At 38.3% G+C, this 20678-nt stretch overlaps 1 protein-coding gene across 3 annotated transcripts in view; it reads left to right on the plus strand.

The window, feature by feature from the left end:
* LOC135110197 (uncharacterized) overlaps window positions 1-20678 on the plus strand; it is a 108680-nt gene that overhangs the window by 34576 nt on the left and 53426 nt on the right. For all 3 annotated transcript variants that reach the window (XM_064022231.1, XM_064022234.1, XM_064022233.1), the window contains one exon: window positions 9797-9966. In XM_064022231.1, the coding sequence (XP_063878301.1) occupies window positions 9797-9966 (170 nt within the window). The remainder of the gene's footprint in view (window positions 1-9796; window positions 9967-20678) is intronic.

Below are 20678 nucleotides of genomic sequence, written 5' to 3' on the forward strand. Positions count from 1 at the left end.
TTGGAAACATTAAATCCACATCCACTTCTCACTACCTTGCCAACTTCCTGGAGTTCATCCACAGCCACCTGGACAAATGAAACACTTCTCTAGCCGTTGCTTTTGTGGACTTCAGGAAAGCCTTTGATCTTGGCCACACTGTTGTGATAAACGAGTCCATCAGTCTGGATCTCCCTTTCAGTCTGGTAGCATAGCTTGCTTTCTTCCTCATCAAGAGGTAGCAGGCCTTTTGCTATCAGAGTTTCATTTCTGCTTTCCAACAGCAGACATGTGGGATCCTTCACGCCACCAAGATGAGTCTGCTGTCCTTCCTTGTGCTCATCAACAATGCTCTCACTCACAGCCCACATTGCTGGAACCATGTGGACAAGTGCAGTGTTGGCATCCCAGTCAACAGTAAGAATCTGGACTACTCCCCACTGCAGGCAACTCTGTAGCAGCTGCAGGCGCGGACCAAGGAGAACGGGGTGACTGCCAACTACAGCAAGACTTTGTTGATGCACGTCTGTACCTCCTCAGTGGCAGTGCCCCCTACCCAAGTCTTGCTGGGCTCCTACCTGTTCCAGGTGAACCCATTGGCTAAGCTTCTCAGTGTCATGGTGGATGACCAGCTGACCTGGAAGCATGTCTCCACCACAGTCAAGTCAGCTTCATACAACCTCAACATGATGTGCAGAGTGAGGTTTCTGGGGTGCTGACAGACAAGTTGAGGTGGGTGTACTACCTCAACTTCATCCTCCCCAAACTCATGTACACTTCCCCCAGCATGGTTTTCCTTTCTGACGCTTGCTCAACAGCAGCAGGTGAAGAGGGTGCAGAAGGAGGCATGCAGGGTCATTCTTGGCCCTTCATAGACAGGGTATAAGGACACTGTGGCCACCCTGGGTCTGCCTAGGTTGTCCAACAGGCTCTGGAAAGCCCTAGAGGAGTTCGGGAAGAGCCTGTTGCGCCACTCATGCCTACGCCACATGCTGCCGCCCAACAACATAGCCTGCTATGTGCCATTCAACACCACAACCTGATAACACCCTAAAGGCACCACACACAGACCAATACTGCCTCAGCGCAGTTCCCCACCATGGAGCCTGCCATTAACAGTTAGCCATACTCTAAACTAACCTTAATCTTAGTGTTAAACCTCCCTTCCCAACCTATTGTACATTTTCAGTGTAGTAACTGTCATATCAATAAGTTGTATATTAGGTAAATTATTATTATTACTATTATTATTATTATTATTATTATTATTATTATTATTATTATTATTATTATTATTATTATTATTATTATTATTACACACACACGCACACCATTATCGTTATTTTTTTCATAATTAGTACAGTAAAATCCTTCTCATCCGGCATTTGAATATCCGGCAGCTTCAAGTATCCGGCACATTTTTCCCCGAGCCTTAAAATCAATAAAAAATCAATGTGTACTCATAAAATCGATTTAAATTCCCGCGCATGGCATACCGTATTTTACAGCTTATAAGACGCTGCACCGTGGAAGACGCACCCTAATATTTATTTAATTAATTTTAATCTATTTTAATTAATTTATTTAATGGCAAAAGAGTGTGAGCAAATGTTTTGTTTATGCTTCGAACATAGTGTGAGCAAACATTTTATATATTTCGAGCATAGTAAAAGCAAATGTTTTATATGATTCAAATCAAGATGAAGTGTGGGAAGGCTGCCGCCTGCCACTGCCAGTACCATAATAAACAGAGTGTGCTACAGGGCAGAGGTTATGCTTAAGGCTAAGCTTGTGGTTCAGCTCCAGGAAGGATTATGGTATTGGAAATACTTGTAACAGCTAAGTACTGAGTTTACATCATATAAAAAGTTGAATTAAATAGTACTTAATCTAACATCATAGCGTAATGACTCATCATACAAATCCACATCGGTATCAGTCAAGTGTACAAGCTCCCTTGAGCCTGGGTGTTGCCTCACAATACAACATTCATCTTGGAAGACGCACTAGTATTTTTCAGGGTATTTTTTTGGAAAAAAAAAGTGCGTCTTATAAGCCGTAAAATACGGTACTTTGTCCCCTCGCCACCAGAGCGCACTGCTTTGCGCCACCTGTGGCCCACTGCACTGTGTTTACTCAGTAATTCAGTCCTGTGTGTGCACTGTTTATCGCTTTACGCCTTCATCATACCTAAAGTTGTAAAAAAGAGGAAGCGTGTTGTGCTTACACTTAAGCAGCTGATCAGATCAGCTGCTGATTAAGATCAGCTGATCTTTGTTATGGTAAGATGCGTGAGTGTAGGGTGGTGATTGTGGACATAATTTCACTTCTGTTCAAGTATCCGGCAATATTCAAGTATCCGGCATGTTGGCGGTCCCATTGATGCTGGATAAGAGGAATTTTACTGTAGTACAATTATTGCAATTAACATCATAGCCATCACTGGTATCATTATATAAGTCATCAATGCATTATTGTATTTATTGTAGAGATGCTCAGCATCTCTAACTGTTACCATAATTTGTATGTTGTTTACCATCATCCAATAGAAGTTCTCCATGGCAAGGTAATGTTGTGTTCAGATGCCCTCTGCCACATCCTGCAGTCTCCCATCTTACATGATGGATCTGCATTCACAACTGCAGGTGTGAAGGTAAAAGAAATCTGCAACCACATCTGCAAAAATTGATATTTTAACATATGTAATTTTATCCACAACCACATTTTACGAAAAATACTTACCTGGCACTGCCTCAACATCTCCAGAGCTCCAAATTTTAGTATACAATACAGTACTTACACAAGTACTACGTCTCACACTGAGAGACAAGTCACAATAATGTAGCATTCTTCTCACACCTAAATTAATAGACATAAATTTGAGTCTTTAACTTCACCAAACTCTCCATAAAACATGTAAAATACACACAAGTATACAATAATATGCATCCACAGCATACTACACTACAATATCTAAACCTTGTACTCTATGAGAAAGCTCTTAAGTTCTACTCACAACAACCTTGGTGACTAGGGCCAACAGCAGACTGGGCAGCTCCACCAGATAACAGACGTTAATTAATTGATTGATGGATTGATTTAAAAAAAAGAGATGGTGCCATGACATCGCCATCATATGGCATCATTGAGAGAAAGGGGGAAGAAAGAAAAGCAGAGAAATGGGGAAGAAAGGAAGGTAACATCACTGGCAATCTCTGTCCACCAGCAGTGAATGGGGGGAGCATTTGGTACATGGAGTTGACAAACACCAAACCTTCCAATGACAGGCAAGCCATCAAAGAGGGTGGCACTGCTGACTATGTTTCAAGCCCAGCGACTGCAACAAGGTGATTCCCAATGAAGAGGGGATATCAGATGTCTTTTCAAAAAAATTCTTCTATATAAGAATGACCTGCCAGTGTCTGTTGTCACTAAAGCCTGGTCCTTGTATTCACATTAAAAGAGTAATTTCTATAACAAACTTCATGGACATTCTTGCCAACTACCACCATCTTAACCCTACATTATTAATACACTCTTTGGGCTCCTCTGTGGTAGATAGTGTGAATGTTTTTGGTGTTGAGGACTTCCCTCTTAATTTATGATCACCGTGATTGAGGTGTACAGAGGGAGTAAACATATTTTTTGACAAAAACAAGACCACATGTCCATGATTAGTGAATCAAGGCAAAGGGTATTGATTCTTGACTCACTTGAACTTGGGTCTCAGTACTTTTAAACATCAAGTTATAATTAATGTAGACTTTTCCCCTATACAGTAAAATCCCTCTTATCCGGCATCAACGGGACTGCCGACATACTGCATACCAGAAGTTGCTGGATACTTGAATAGAAGTGAAATTATGTCCACAATCACCACCCTACACTCACGCATCTTACCATAACAAAGATCAGCTGATCGCCGTGCCGCATGTCGCCACCCGCGCTGCCACCTCACACTCACCAACACACAATACTACTGTACTAACATTCTCTTTAATACTTTCCTCTTATAAATAAATTGATGGGTTACAAAAATAAAGTACGTATACACTTATTTGCTTTATTCAATATTATTATCTCTCTCTCTCTCTCTCTCTCTCTCTCTCTCTCTCTCTCTCTCTCTCTCTCTCTCTCTCTCTCTCTCTCTCTCTCTCTCTCTCTCTCTCTCTCTCTCTCTCTCTCTCTCTCTCTCTCTCTCTCTCTCTATTCTTACCTGTTGACAAATTCTTCAGCCGAGGGTAAGTTGGCAGATTTTGATTCTCTCGAGATGTCCAGCTTCCTTGTGCCGTGACGAACCTTGAACCTGTGGAGTTAGCCATCAGAGAACTGGCATGCCCCTTCCTCACCCATCTTCTTAGCTAAATCACGCCCTTTCTCTTGTAGCACTGGACCTGTAATTGTGACTCCTTCTGATCTTTTCAAGCTGAACCACTTGTACAACACTTTGTCCATCATTTCACCACAATGATACTGCAGTGTGTGACGATTTTCTGCTGCCTTTGGGGTGTCAGTGGCTTTCATGTAATCCCGCAACTTTTTCGTTTGGGATTTAATGTCATAAATAGTTGATGAGCCCACACCATATTCCGCCATTAGTTGCTGTCTGCTTTCACCTCTCTCTAATCGTCGACAAATGTCTACCTTCTGTTTAAGTGTAAGCACAACACGCTTCCTCTTTTCTACAACTTTAGGCATGATGAAGGCGTCAGGCGATAAACAGTGCACATGCGGGACTGAATCACTGAGTAAACACAGTGCAGTGAGCCGTGGGTGGCGCGAAGCAGTGCGCTCTGGTGGCAAGGGGACAAAGTATGCCTCACGCGGGAATTTTAATCAATTTTATGAATACACATCGATTTTTTTATTGATTTTAAGGCTCGGGGAAAAATGTGCCAGATACTTGAAGCTGCCAGATACTCGAATGCCGGATGAGAGAGATTTTACTGTACTTGTTTTTCCATGCTCATACCTGACCACGGCCAGATGTTTATGATTAAGTACAATATATTGATCTTTTGACCTAGGTTAATGGCACTTCTAGGTACCAGGCTACAGCAGTCCTAGTGAGACATATAAATCTTGTAACTTTTTGACCTCTGATAATAGCACTTTGAGGTGCCAGGTTACACTGCTATCCTCATCTTCCTGAATAACATGTACAGCATTGTCAACAGCTTCCTCCTCAACATGTAGTTCTGGCTGGTCACAACAGTAAGAGACACAGTGGCAAAAAAGACGGGGGGGTGCCATGTTAGGGCTAGTTGTTATTGTTATTATTAGTGTATGAGATTTCATAAGTAAGGGCCCAGATGATGATTAGAGCTTCCTGATGCGTGATAGAGTAATATGCTTCTGCTGGGTTAAGAATTTGCATATGCGATCACCCAGTTCTCACCCTTATCACTCTTTTGCATCAGTACTATACTTAGCCTTAGAGAAGAAGCATCTGTGTAGAGTTCAAAGGATTGAGAAAAATCAAGAAATGCCAAAACTGGAACCTGTGTGAGAGCTGTTTTTAATCCTGGAAGCTGAGCTCTTGTGCAGCATTCCGATGAAAGGAAACGTCTTTTTTGAGTAGCTGGTTGAATGGAGATGCAATTTTAGCAAAATCTTGAGTGAGTTTTTTTAACTTTAATTCCTGTGCTGTCAGCCTTGAATGCTCTAAAACTTCTCAGGAAATAAGTGTGCAAGTCTTCAAGGTCATCTTATGAGGCCTCCCAGACTTGGAAAGTGAGGCGAGTGCAGCTGCCTCCCCAGCATCCTTGAACCTTTTCACCAAGCACTGGACTGTCTTCAGTGGTACTCCTGTTTGATGTGCTATAAATGGAAGATCGTAGCCAGCTTTGAGTAAAAATTATCTCACTTTTTTATCCTTACTAGTCACCATTTTGGGCAAGTTGAGAGGGTGGTAGAAAGCAAAGTAAAGGGTTCATTTGGCTCCACCTAGAAGCATCAGGTGAGCATACTGTATATATGTAGCTGGCTGCAACAAGGCACCAAGCACCAACCACTGTGAAATGGAGTTAATAATGTATTGTGTTCTATAATTTCCCCTACATCTTAGAAATAACGTTGATATGATCATGTCTCTTGTGCATGCAGCTAATGTCCATTAATCATAGTAGTGTATACTTCATCAACCATGCTGTTGCTATCACTATCTCATTCGGTAAATAACAGATGTTTGAAGAGGCAGCTGTTGATAATGATGATTAATTCTAATGCAAAACATTAGTGTACACTGTTGTTACTAAAAGAATTAGAGTTACACTTGAAAGTTTCTATAAATGACAATAAGAAACTTCATTGCAGGGGCATGTAAGTTTGCTCATCAACACATGTCACACCAGCCAGCCCAAACTGTTGTATGGCATTGCTAATGCCAATATCCTTATGTTTTGTGTCAAGTTATTATAGGAAGATATATTATAAAGGTATAATTATTACTTAACTATTGCTAAAAGAGAGAGAAAGAGAGAGAAGTGCACTATCAATGGTGCACTACCATGGTGATGGTGCATTTATTCTCTCTCTCTCTCTCTGTCTCTCTCTCTCTCTCTCTCTCTCTCTCTCTCTCTCTCTCTCTCTCTCTCTCTCTCTCTCTCTCTCTCTCTCTCTCTCTCTCTCTCTCTCTCTCTCTCTCTCTCTCTCTCTCTCTCTCTCTCTCATATGTGATCTTGAAAAGAGAAGGCAATTCACTTGTGAATCTTTCAAAGAGTAGAAGATAAAAATGTACTTTTAAACATCGTGATAATTAATGTTGAGAATAAACAAAAGATTCTCACTATAAACTATCTCACTACCCTGAGATAGTTTATAGTGAGAAAGGAGAGAGAGATAGGGAGAGAGAGAGAGAGAGAGAGAGAGAGAGAGAGAGAGAGAGAGAGAGAGAGAGAGAGAGAGGGGAAATAGAAATTATTGCACATCTGGCAGCTTCGTCCATCCCACTTCTCTTCTCCACCAAAAGAGAGTGGCGCCGAGATAGCGCAACTGAGCCAGCAGGAAGCATTAAAATTATTGTCTTGAAGTGTTTTACTTAGGAGTCTGAATTTGTTCTTAATGAATTATTAAGAGATGCTGCATGTCAGTAGATTTTTTTTTGAAAGGTTTACTGGGCCATGTGAAAGTTTCAGAATCTGAAAATGTTCCTTGCTTAACATACTGTATTATTCCCCATTTTATAACTAATCATTCAATGTAACAAAATAAAAAAATATGGCACATGAAAGCTAAGAAAATGTAGTCTCTAATGAGATATAACACACAATTGCATATAATCTGTCTAGGACACACTAGACAGGTAAAGTAAAGCGATAGTGAGCAACTGACACGTGCACTGTGCTTACTTTTAAATGTAATTTACTTGTTTGTTTACTTTACTGTAGATGGAGTTCCCTAGCATGCCTGCAAAAACATATTGATCATTCTCTGAAAAGTAAGAGGTGCAGATTTCAGACCAAATGGTATATGTAACCACTGATAGTGCCCTGTTTGTGTGCCAAACCCAGTGACTTCTTTGGATTCCTTCACCATGGGTACTTGCCAGTATCCAGAAACCAAGTCCAAACTGCTGAAGATAGTATTACTACCCCCCCTAAGAACATTAACAGGTCACTTAAGACTGGTAGGGGTAACAATCAACCTCCATTACCTCATTTACTTTCCTGAAATCAATGACTGAGTTATAACTACCTTTCTGCTTAGGAACGAGGAAGGGTGGACTATTCCATGAAGAATGGGAGTGTTTGATTACTTCTTGATGTAGCATCTCTGACTTGTTCATCAACTATAGCCCTCAGGGTATGGGGTAATCTGTAGGAATGTAGACTGGTTTGGTGTTTGATTTGAGTAGAATATGGTGTTCTGCATAATCAATACTACCAAGGGGTCAGCAGGCAATGCTATCATGTTGCGGTATTCCTCAAGAAGATCCAGTAGTGAGTGCTTCAGCTATGGATATTCCACAACATTGACAAGCGAACTTAGGGTTGGGCCCTGTCCCAGCTGAATGTCAGCAGAGGACTGCACCACAGCAACACAAAGTATAGGAAACTTTATGGACATTGGCAACACCTTTTGATCATACACCAATCCATCCCCAAGGTAGACTCCATGTTTCACATGTACTGGTCCTCCCATGGTGTTTACTAATAATGCAGAAATCACATAACCCTAAAGTATAGTAGAAAGAGTTGACTCCATCACAAGATGCTATAGTTTACTGGGACCCATGAAATATGTCACTATTGATTGGCAAATCAGGAACTGTAATGGAAATGTGCATTGTTGTGTGATCTGGAATTGTGGTTACTCACAAGAGTGGGTTTAACACTTCCAATTTTCATGGATTGGAGGTGGTTGAAGGTATAGACAGCTCCTTACTCAATGAAGCAACCTCAGTCAGTCATTTATTTGCACAACAACCTGAGAGTATTGAGACTGGGACAAGTGGATGTAATGAGATCATATTAGGTCACATGATCACTGAGGCACAACCTGATCTTAGCTTGGCTTAAGGTCCAGATGAGGATGCAAAAATATGTCGGGTTGCAATTTGTGTTTCCTGAATTTTAACAGGAAGTCCCAATAGCATATGACAACATAAAGCAGAGTACAATATGAGAAACTCAGAATCATAGGTGGTGTTTGCCGGATGATGGAAGTGTGTGTGTGTGTGTGTGTGTGTGTGTGTGTGTGTGTGTGTGTGTGTGTGTGTGTGTGTGTGTGTGCACCATACTACAACCTGCTTACGATTCAGTCCGATCAGTCGTTTGTTGTGGCATGACACTAACCACGACACTTACTCAGGCATTATCTCCTATTTATTGAATTCTTGGTACAGATGAAGCCCAGTATGCTTCAGAAATATGAGATTTTTTTTTCTTTTATCAATCAATCAGTCATAGATATGAGGCTTGCAACTCCAGGCCAATAAAAGCCTTAGCTTTTCCATGGGGTCATCCTCCCTTTGCCTCCCAGGATCCCTAACTTACTTTGGGTCCCTGAGGGCAACCCTGTGGCCCACCCTGTCATGCACTGAGAGTTAATATATCAATCACCCTTAGCCTCATAGTTTCTGCTAGGAAAGATGCCTGGAGGAGGATCCTGGTAAACCTCCTGTGAGTATCCCACAGTATTCAATATTCCTGTGCCTGGAGAACCTAAGATCCCCTAGGGACAGCCACCAGGGGCAGGCACACTGCAGGGGTGCAAAGCATTGTAAAGATCCTGGGGGACAGAGCAGGGTGCTTTGTGACACTTTTGAGATAAAAAAAAAAAAATGGGTGAGCACCCTAGTTTGGTGGTAGATAGTGGTAGTGCACCATGGGATTGCACAGCATGTCGAAGATCTCCAAACTGGCTTACTCCTGGGATGTCGGGCTGAGAGGAATGTTGGCCACTCAGGGGCACTCATAGCATAACAAGGAAAATGAAAGCACAACAGTAATAGTTGTTATTATTATCATTATTATTATTATTATTACTATTATTATTATTATTATTATTATTAATATTATTATTATTATTATCATTATTTTTATTATTATTATTATTATTATTATTATTATTATTATTATTATTATTATATTATTATTATTATGTATTATATTTTCATCATTGCTATACTTACTATATATAATATTACTATATTATATATATAATATTACTATATTATATTATTACTATACTATACTATATTATTACTATATTATAAAAAAAAATTTAATTAGTTATACTATTAAATAACAAGTAGATAAGCAATGTGTGTGTGTGTTCAAGCAGCATACAGATTTATAACACTTGGTCATTACAGGTGTTGCCTTAGGGTGTTCAAGGGTCACCTAAGTACTGCTGGCACACAGCTGTTGCAGGAGTGTCAAGACCTGAAGGTTCTCCACCTGGCTGTGTGTGACCAAAATGCCCAAGGGGTTCTTTCTGTCATCAGGGCCATCCACCCATCATTGCCTAGACTAAGTAGCCTTGGTAAGTCTTTGATGCTGTGATGCACCGCATGTCTGTATTATTATTGTTATTATTATTTATTTTTTTTATTGTTATTATTATTCATTATTATTATCATTATTATTTTATTATAATAGAGTGAAGGTAGAGTGGGGTAATTTCAAGAAGGCCATAGTGGAATGTGCAAAGGAGGCATATGGTGGAGTGAGAAAGTGAAGTGAATGATGATGTGAAGATATTAAGATGGCTGTAGATAGAAAAGAAGGCATTTGAGTATGGTTAAAAAAAAGGAGAGATTATTATTATCATTATTATTATCATTATTATTTTATTATTACAAGGAAAGCAGAAGACAAGTGAAAAGAGCTATACATGATGCTTAAGGGACGAAAGATGGGGAATGAGGTTAACAGATAATGTTAAAGAGAATAAGAAAATTATCTGGAAAGAGGTGAAGAGAATTAAGAAAGAACCATCTGGTAGTCAGGAACAGGTGAAAGCAGAGGATGGTGGGATGTTGGTTAGGCAGGATGAAGTAGGAAAGAGCTGGGGAGAGCACTTTGAGAAACTACTGAATGTAGAAGAGAGGAAACTTGAGATTGGGGGATTTCAGAGAGATAGTAGAATTAATGTACTAAGATTAAAGGAGGTAAATGCAGATAGCAGTGAGGGAGATGAAAAGTGGAAAAGCACCAGGTTTGAATGAATGTGCAGTAGTGTTTGAAGGCAGATGGAATCAGTGTCATAGAGTAGTTAATTAAATAGTTAAATGTGTGTTTTCTGACTAGCAAGGTATCACTGGAATGGTCAAGTGCATGTTTAGTTCCACTGTATAAGGAAAAGGGGATAGGAATGAGTGCTCTAATTACAGAGGTAACAGTCTATCGAGTGAGGTAGGTGTGTGTTGATAATGAGGTAGGTGTGTTGATAATGAGTATCAGAGAAGGTACACATATAGTAATATGTGATGTACAAGGAGGCTTCAAGAGAAAGGGGCTTTGTAGATCAGGTGTTTCCTGTAAGAAAATTTTGTGAGAAGTATTTAGCAAAAGGGAAAGAAGTATTTTGGACTTTGAGGAAACATGTTGATCATGACTGGGTCTGTTTTTCAGAACATGTTTAATTTTGTTCTGTTCAAACTATGATGCTTTTTCAAAAGGAAATATTTTTATTTAGTGCAAATCCCTAAAAAAAAAATATATATATATAATATATATATATATATATATATATATATATATATATATATATATATATATATATATATATATATATATATATATATATATATTATATTGTTGACATTTTTTTATTGTTGATAGATGATGAAGTTCTGAGATACAGAGGAGGTAAACAGGGAAAACATCCAGAGTTCTTTCTTTTTCTTCACTTTATTTCTTGCAATGTTTCCCTTCACAGAAGGCATCTTCAGGCTAAAATATATTATTACATTTAGTAAATCATTAAGAGGATATATTTAAAAAAAAGAGAGCGAAAACACTAACCCATAAGGGGCATAATAATAAAAAGTAAACAGAAGCTGACATTATGTATGACATCATAGGATACATTTAAAAAAAAAAAATAAGAGCAAAACACTAACCCATAATGGGCACAATAATACAAAGTAAACAGAAGCTGACATTTGTTTGACATCTAATGTCATACATAATGTCGCCTTCTGTTTACTTTTTATTATTGTGCCCCTTATGGGTTAGTGTTTTTGTTCTTATTTTTTTTAAATGTAACTTTTTAACGATTTACTAAATGTAATTATATATTTTTATTGTATCACTCTAAAGAGAACACTCATTTCTAGGACTTGCACCAACCAAAAAAAATCCACTTTTTGAAAGTGTCAGATATTAAGAAGAAAAAAAAAAAAATTTGTTCCCCACATAAAAGAAAGTAAAAATAAAAAATCAAGGGATAGCACACTGCCAGCACAATGAAACTGCGCTCTGCCGTGCCTCTCCCAGCACATCATTCAGATTCTACCTTCACTCCATGAAATTCTTACAAAATTTCAAGTCAACAATTAACTTAATCTAGCCTAAGCTAACCTAACCTGATTTAACCTAATCTAATCTGACCCAACCTAACCTAAGCTAACTTAACCTGACCTTACATAACCTAAGCTAACTTGACCTAACCTAGCCTAACCTGAACCAACCATAACCTAATTTAACTTAACCTAACCAATCATCTGACCTGATCTGACCTGACCTGAGCTAACTAACCAAAGATCATAAATACATATTGGATTTTGCATTAGGTGAAGGCTGGGTTTTGAATGACTTCAAATGATAAATGACAGAGACTGTACACTATCCGCACAGAAAGGCAGATGCTAGACTTCTTGCACCTTTACATTTTAAACAGATTCATGCGCAAAATTTTGTGGTTAAAGACTGCTGATTGGCTTTGCCCAAACAAATGAACTAATGAGAATGAAATATGCCATCCAACACTACTGACATGTATGGCTGAATCCAGGGTCACATCAAATGCAGAACATACTGGATGTTGCACTTTTTTTCAATAATGGGGACAAAACAAAAGTAAAAGGTTTCCACATCATCTCATTGGTATTTCCATTCTTGTTTTTACTACTATTACTGCTACTACTACTACTACTACTACATATTATTGTTATTATTATTATTATTATTATTATTATTATTATTATTATTATTATTATTATTATTATTTTTGTTATTATTATTATTATTATTATTATTATTATTATTATTATTATTATTATTATTGTTTTGTTGTTGTTGTTGTTGTTGTTGTTGTTGTTGTTGTTAATATCATTATTAATATTATTATTATTATTATTATTATTATTATTATTATTATGATGATGATGATGATGATGATGATGATGATGATGATGATGATGATGATGAAGTAGAGAGGTGGAAAACAGTTAGATCCAGATCCAGTCATGAATTACATATGAGCCTGGACTTCTATGAATTTAGAGAAGGAATATGACATAACTGGTAAGGAGGAAATTTGGGATGTGTTAGAGTTCTATGGTGTAAGTGGTGTGTAAAAGGAGTGAAAAGTCTTTTTTTTTCTTTTTTTTTTTTTCTTCAAGAACAATACACATGTGCAAGGATAGGAAACAGTACAAGTGAATGTTTTTTGGTCAAAGTGGGATTATGTTAGGGATGTGTAATGTCATTATGGCTGCTTGATATATATATAGATCATGTAATGCCAGCATGTTGGATAGATGATCAGATCTGGTAACAGCAGAGGATGAACTGAGTGCAAAGCAATTGTTGTTTGTGGATGTCACAGCATTGATGGTAGATTTAGAGAAGTTAATTAAGCAGGTAAAGGAATCTGGAATGGTGTATAAGAGTAGGAAACTCCAGGTCAATGTAGTAAATGTTAAGATAATAACATGTACAAGGGAGGCAGGTAATAGGATGAATGTAAGGTTGAGTGGTGAGGGGCTGTGGGATGAAGATTGTTTCAAATATCTTGGATCTACAGCTGTGTTCTTAAATCAGTCATTATCAAGCCTTAGGAGTCGATAAGACCATCCAAGAGGTTGATGAATAACCAGGGGATCGAAAGGGGATCAGTGAATGTTTACTGCTGGGAGTGAAGGAATCTTTGAAATATCTGATTTAAAATTTCAATAATAATTTGCAAAAATCTGAAGAATATCAGGTACCATTAGATTTTTTAAAAATATGTAAAATTTTCTTGAATTCAGACAATGGGTCAAATTTTTTGCAGTAAATCTTCCAAAATTTTAGCAGTGCAACACTACCTTCAACCAACCCTTCCTCCTCACTGTCTCTCACAGGTCTACTCTTTATACTAGGGTCCATACAGGATGCATCCTTACCTCTGTCCCATATTGAGTGAGTGAGGGTATCTCTGATCCCAACTGGTCCCACCCACATCTTTGTTGCTGTCTTGTATACATTTGTTCAGTGCACTCTCAGCTCCCATAAGCATGTTCCATGAACTGATTATTGTGACGTGTTGAAAATTAGTGTTTAATAGATATAATGGCTACTGTTGCTAAAGGCAGCATCACACAGGGCAAATTTATCCCAGCCTATTTTTGCTGGTGAGACCAGTGACACAGCAAGTTTGGCATCACACAGGGAATGGATTGTTGTGTATTGATGCTTTGTCATTTGAACAACAAACCCCAAGTCAACATCTCTTCAGCCACTTTATTTTGCCTTAATCATTAAAAAATTTGATGTTATTATATATGATTGCATACTCTGCATGCATATGCCCTGTGTGATGCCACCTTAAGAACAAATGTTGACAATATTCTCAGGAATATTTGAAATATGGATTCAGTACTTCAATAACCAATGACACCATGTGGCAAGACTCAGTAATGATGTCATGAAACTTGCAAAGATAAAGGACCACCTTTAAAGGGTTCACTATGATAAGAAAAGCAAATACCTTGACCATTTCAAAACACCGAAAGAAAAATCATGTCAATCAAATATCAAGACTTTCCAATGCACCAGGCAATGCTGATACTGAAAAGGGTTTGAAACCTTCAAACAACATCCCACACATGATAGTAAAGAAAGGAAAGGTGCACACTATTGGTGAGGAATTCACACTCCCAGCCATTAAAGAAGTTATAGATACTGTTATGAAGAAAGCTTCTCACTCTGTTCTTTAAAAAATTGCCATTAAGTAACAGTACAATGCAAAGAAAAATTGATTAAATGGCAGATGATCTCTGAACTTCAAGATATTAAGTTATATTTACAACTTTTGTAAATATAACTTTTTGTATATATTTTCTTCTTTATATTTAAGTATAGGCTTTTCAAATAACAGCATAAAAAACGTGTTGTTTTAAGCCTGATGTAAATTTTGTTTAAATAAAAAAAAAAAAAAAAAAAAAAAAAAAAAAACTCAATGAGTTGACTTCTGGCAGTTTCTTTGAGCAGGCTTGCAAATTCTCTGTACCGGCCAACCAATCCTGGTTCACCATTAGTAGCCACTGCAGTAATATTACTAAGAGGTATGTTGTGTTTTTGAAAATACTGCTGCACACATCACAAAATTATCTCACCTTTTGCATAAGTTATGAGATGCAGAGAGTGTTCAAGTTACGAGCAAGATACGTTCTGGAAGGTTGCTCGTAAGTCATTTTGCTCATAACTCATCATCGTAATTTTTCAGTACAAAAAAAAGTGCCATATATTCCACAATGTAATGCTTACTTACTTGATACTTGATACCATTAGAGAGAGAGGAAGGGAGAGGGAGAGAGAGAGAGAGAGAGAGAGGGGGGTGTCTCACTTTAACCTGGCATATTTGAGTCTTGTATTTGGCAGAAGCCTCAAGCCTGTCACTACTCAGTAGTATCAAATCACCCATAAGGCAAGGTGTTTCTCTCTCTCTCTCTCTCTCTCTCTCTCTCTCTCTCTCTCTCTCTCTCTCTCTCTCTCTCTCTCTCTCTCTCTCTCTCTCTCTCTCTCTCTCTCTCTCTCTTCTCTCTCTCTCTCTCTCTCTCTCTCTCTCTCCCTAATGATATCAAGTATCAAATAAGTAAGCATTACATTGTTTGTGGAATGTATGGTACTTTTTTTTTTTGTACCGAAAAATTATGATGATGAGTTACTAGCAAAACGACTTACAAGCAACCTTCCGGAACATATCTCACTCGTAACTTGAACACTCTCTGTATCTCATAACTAATGCAAAAGGTGAGATAACTTTATGATGTATGCAGCAGTATTTTCAAAAGCACAACATATCTTTTAGTAATATTACTGCAGTGGCTACTAATGGTGAACCAGGATTGGTTGGCCAGTACAGAGGATTTGCAACCCTACTAAGAAAAAGTGCCTGATGTAGGTACTGTATACTGTGTACTGCACAGGCAACAAGACAAAATCCTCCCACTTTTGTAGAACACTATCTCCTCCTGTGGTGCAATATCCTATCCAGCTTCCCAGAAGACAAGCCTTGCCCCCTTACAGGAATGACATAGCCCAGGGAAGAAAGATACTCCACTGCAAGGCAGCATATATTAGTCCTCTGCATCAAAAAGGGAGTTGGGAGTACCCCCAGATCACAGTAACATTTAACAGACAAATCACCTACAACATAAACAGGAGGGTAATTCACCTCTCACTTTAACTTCCAAAACACAGCTTGCTTTAGTCTTGCTGAGGAGTCTTGTCATAATATACACCAAGTCCCTTACAAATGAAGTGCACTCCTGACAGATTAAAGGGGAGACATCTAAACACTATACATATAAACAGGAGCATACTGTTGTAACTGGCTCAAATAATCTTTTAAGGCAACTGACCCATCTAGCTGTAATCCTTTCCCAGTCTCCTCAGATCATACTGACTGCCTTCATGTGTCTATCGCTGTAGCTTGACGATGACTGAAGTGTGGGAATGTAGCTTGAATCTACAGGCATGTTTTTTGTCATCCAAGATCACTCTTGGCTTTAAAGTGCAGTCTTGGCCCCTTCTTGGTATTGATGACAAAAAGAGAGTTACTTGGAAAGAGCTGAAATGAGAATTTCAAATTATATATTTTTTTTTATAAAAGCTACAAAACATTGCATTGGCAATATATTCAGTGTTAAAATATGAATTGGTTACATGTAAAAGCTAACCGATAAATGCCAAAAGTATTTCTTTGCCGAAAATAGTAAAACCTGGTGGTAAACAAAGAAGTTACCAGTAGTTGATTTGCCTCTCTTCATCTTGGCTACATGTGTTAGCCCCTCCTGATTTAATCTAGCATTAGCTAGCCTAACCAAACATTACATAACCCAATCTAACCAGGGAGGCTTTGCCCCCCTGGACCCCTTCTCCCCCACCTTATATTTACATTTTAGTTGTATCTAAAGGCATATGCAAAAGACGAACTTAAGAGAAAAAGAGAATAGACCAGCAATAAGGCCAGAAAAAAAGAAAAAAAACTAGAAAATTCCCCACTTTCCATTTAATCAAAGCTGTTAACAAATTCTTGGGCCTGCTAATGGGTCAGATAGACGATACCAGGGCATACCTTCATATCATTATACTACAAAAATTTGCTTAGGAAATGTTTCATATTCATAATATAATTTATCTTTAATTCCATATGTCCTACCTTATCTGCTCTGCTGACTTAGCTTCCTATATTCTCTCATTTACCTTCTGCTAGACTACCTAATGTTATCTTTCTCTTGAGATCATATATTATCTATTTTCTTTAAGAAACTTTTGCTTAGGAAATACTTCATATTTGTAACATAATTTATGTTTAACTCCTTATCTGCCTATATCTTGCCATGAATATAACATTATCTTTTTCTTCTCAGGATCATATGTCATCTACTGTCTTTAAGAAACTATAAATTAGACTTATTTTCATGAATAACAGAAGTACTTTCTTTGGGGGTTGCCATATTGCTTCTATTTACCCATAAAGATCACCATAAGACACCTCAGGAGTGTGCTACGGATTTCTCAAAGATCAGTCTTGGTTGCTGGGTGAGACTCAAACTGAATGAACAATGGGAAGCAAGGGAAATTACATGGGGAATAAGAGTGACTGCAGGCAGAAAATCTTACACTAATTCTCAGGGATTGAGAGGCTACAGGTCAGTGACACATCCACTTCCTTTACCCTCTCTGTCTTTCATTCTCTCTCATCTCTCATCTTTCTTTTCATTCTTTTCTCCCATCTCCCTCTTTGCACATTCATTTCTCATTCTAAGTACACACTATAACAATATCTTGTAGCCAAGAAATTTGAAAGTGTGCATCAAGGCAATTAATGAAATCAAGGCACATCCACTTAACTCATGATTGTTTGTGCTGCTGTGCAAAGTGAATGGTGAGATGTTCAACGAATTAATCCTAATCACTTAGATAAGGTGGCTGGCTGTCTATGGATCACAGTTTGCAAAGATTTGTTGACTTGTACAACTCACCTGTTCAGTTCCTGGCAGATGTGGACTCATCTCTATGTGAAGAGTTGAAAATACAAATATGCCCCATTCTATTTGGCAGACTTCTATTCTAAATTTAATGAGACACAAAAACTTCTGCATAGTAAAGATGTTACCAACATTGAGGCCAGGACAGTTCTACTGGAATTCCAAGACAAACTAAGCTTGTTTAGAACTTTACTAGCATGCAGAGATTTTCAATATTTTTCAAACTTACAGCACATACAAAGTGAAAGAATTTCAGATGGTCACCTAAAAATATACAAGACTGATCTGGAGAATTTAATTGAAGACTTTGCTTTTTAATTGAAGACTTTGCTTTGAAGACCTGGTGGCCTGTCATAATTTGAAGCACCAGAATGGACTCTAACACCGTTCAGTGTTGAAATAAGGAATGCAGACATTGCCTCAAACCTGGAGGAAGAATTCATCAACATGACTGTGGACCTGGAAGCAAGTGCCTTGTTCAGAAGAAAAGTTCTTTGTGAATTTTGAGTTAATGAGAACAATGTTTAGAGGGATAGTGAAAGAAGCAGGGAAAGTGTTGGGAGGTGTGAATAGACTATTTAAGGGTAAGACAATTGAAATGAATGTAAAGAAAATATTGTTTGAAGGCATAGTATTGCCTACAACAATGTACACTTGGAGCATGGGAGCAGCAGACAAAAAGAGATGTAATGTAATGGAGATGAGATGTCTAAGTAATATGTGTGGAGTAAACATGAACTGACAAAGTCAGAAATGAGGAAATGGGAAGGAAAACTGGTGTTGCAAGAGACTTGACAGGATGGGCAAAGCAATGTGTGCGGAGATGGTAGAACATGTTGAGAGAATGAAGGATGAATGAAGAAGATAGTAAGATCAAGTGAAAAAGGTGAGAACTTGTGAGGTAGGCCATGTAAGGGATGAAGAGATAGTGAAAAGCAGGTCTTAAAGGGGAATACATTGGAACATAGTAGAATGATAGTGACAGAAGCAGTTGTGAGTGTATGAGGAATGGCACGACCCTTTGACCTTTGAGGGAAATACCATACATCAATAGTTTCACACAGGTGTGGGCAATCAACTGTGGGAGGGGAGAGTACTTAATACAAAGGAGTCTTGTTCTGGAAGAAATTGTCCAAGCGATGCAACAGGTTCTGGAAAAGGGAGGGCAGTACTTTATCTTCTCCGACAGGAGACAAGAGGCTATGAGAGTAGTGTGAATGAGGGTGAATGTGAAACAGTGTACCTTGTCTTGCTTACCTCTCATTTTTGGGGAAGGCATTTTTGGTGTATATATATATATATATATATATATATATATATATATATATATATATATATATATATATATATATATATATATATATATATATATATATATATATATATATATATATATATACATATACACACACACACACACACACACACACACACACACACACACACACACACACACACACACATACAGTAGTAGGTGCAGTTGATATATGCATGATAAGGATTTCACTTGTCTTGAACTGAACTGGGTACAATAGAAGGCTCAAGGGAAAAAAAAAAAAATTGTTTCCTTAGTGCTTTATTGGATATCCTTTTGGCTTTTCTAACAAGCTTCAGCCACTTTGGAAGAGAGTCTGCTACAGTCTGAAGTTAAGTTTGAGGCATAGAGTCCCACAGCTGCTGGATGGTGTCCTTGAGCTTTGGTACCGAGGAGAAAGTTCTGCAACCCTTACGTCATCTTTCCCCTGAAGTTTTCTATTGGTCTGAGATCAGGGGAGTTGCCAGGCCAAGGACTGAAGTAGCAAATACTCCCAAAATCAAGAGCATCAGTCACTAGTTTGATTTTATGACATGGTGCCCCATCCTGCATAAAAAAATCTGCCTGACACCTCATTCATTGGGTTAAGGTGGTCTATCAGCAGGTTCAGGTAGTTGTGCTGATTCATTCTGAGGTTCTTTGGGAGGAAGATAAGTGCCCCAGCCCATGATAGATGAAGCAACCGCAAACGGTGACTGAATCAGGGTGCTTAATGGTATGGCGTGTGTACCACAGGTCGCTGCCCCTCTGTTTATAGTACATGTAATTCTTGTCACCATCACTCACATTAAAAGTACTCTTGTCACTCCAGAGTATTATCCTACACTCCTCCAAAGTCTAATGTCAGTACTGATGATCAAAATTGACCCTCATTTGTCTATGACACTTTGTTACCCAGGGTTTGGGAACAGCATGGCATCTGTGGTACTTGAATATTTTGTGCAAGTAGTCTTGAAGTGTGCATATTGCCATATCCCCAAGTATCTTGTGGTTTTTGTGCTTTAATTCTCTTGCTGTAAGAGTCAGGTTGGACTCCACCTGCCTTTGATGACATTCAGGGTCCTGGTTGAAAGCAGCATTATCTTCCTAGTCCTTTTTTTTATGAGTCAGGAGGCAACCGGGTCCAGTGTCACATATTTTCTTTGTTCATAACTGAACTGTATGGACTGAAACTCCTATATTCTCGGCAATACACCAATTAGACTTTCCCTCCTTGTAGAGAATATGTATGACCTCTATCTGAGCCTTTGTGAGCTGCTTTTTCTTTAGCATAGTCAGCAGTAGAGGGCTTGGAAGTAAGTGTGCCTTGCAAAAAAATTGGCAAGAGAAAGAACCATAGAGCAGCAGACATCATCTCCTTGCCAAGACACAAGCCACCTGAGTACATTCTGGGGAGTAGAGACTGGAGACAAGACATCACTGAGTTACCAAATAAAAGTGTTGCCAGATCTCTCA

Source organism: Scylla paramamosain, chromosome 20, assembly GCF_035594125.1.
Source record: "Scylla paramamosain isolate STU-SP2022 chromosome 20, ASM3559412v1, whole genome shotgun sequence".
Classification (NCBI taxonomy): Eukaryota; Metazoa; Arthropoda; class Malacostraca; order Decapoda; family Portunidae; genus Scylla; species Scylla paramamosain.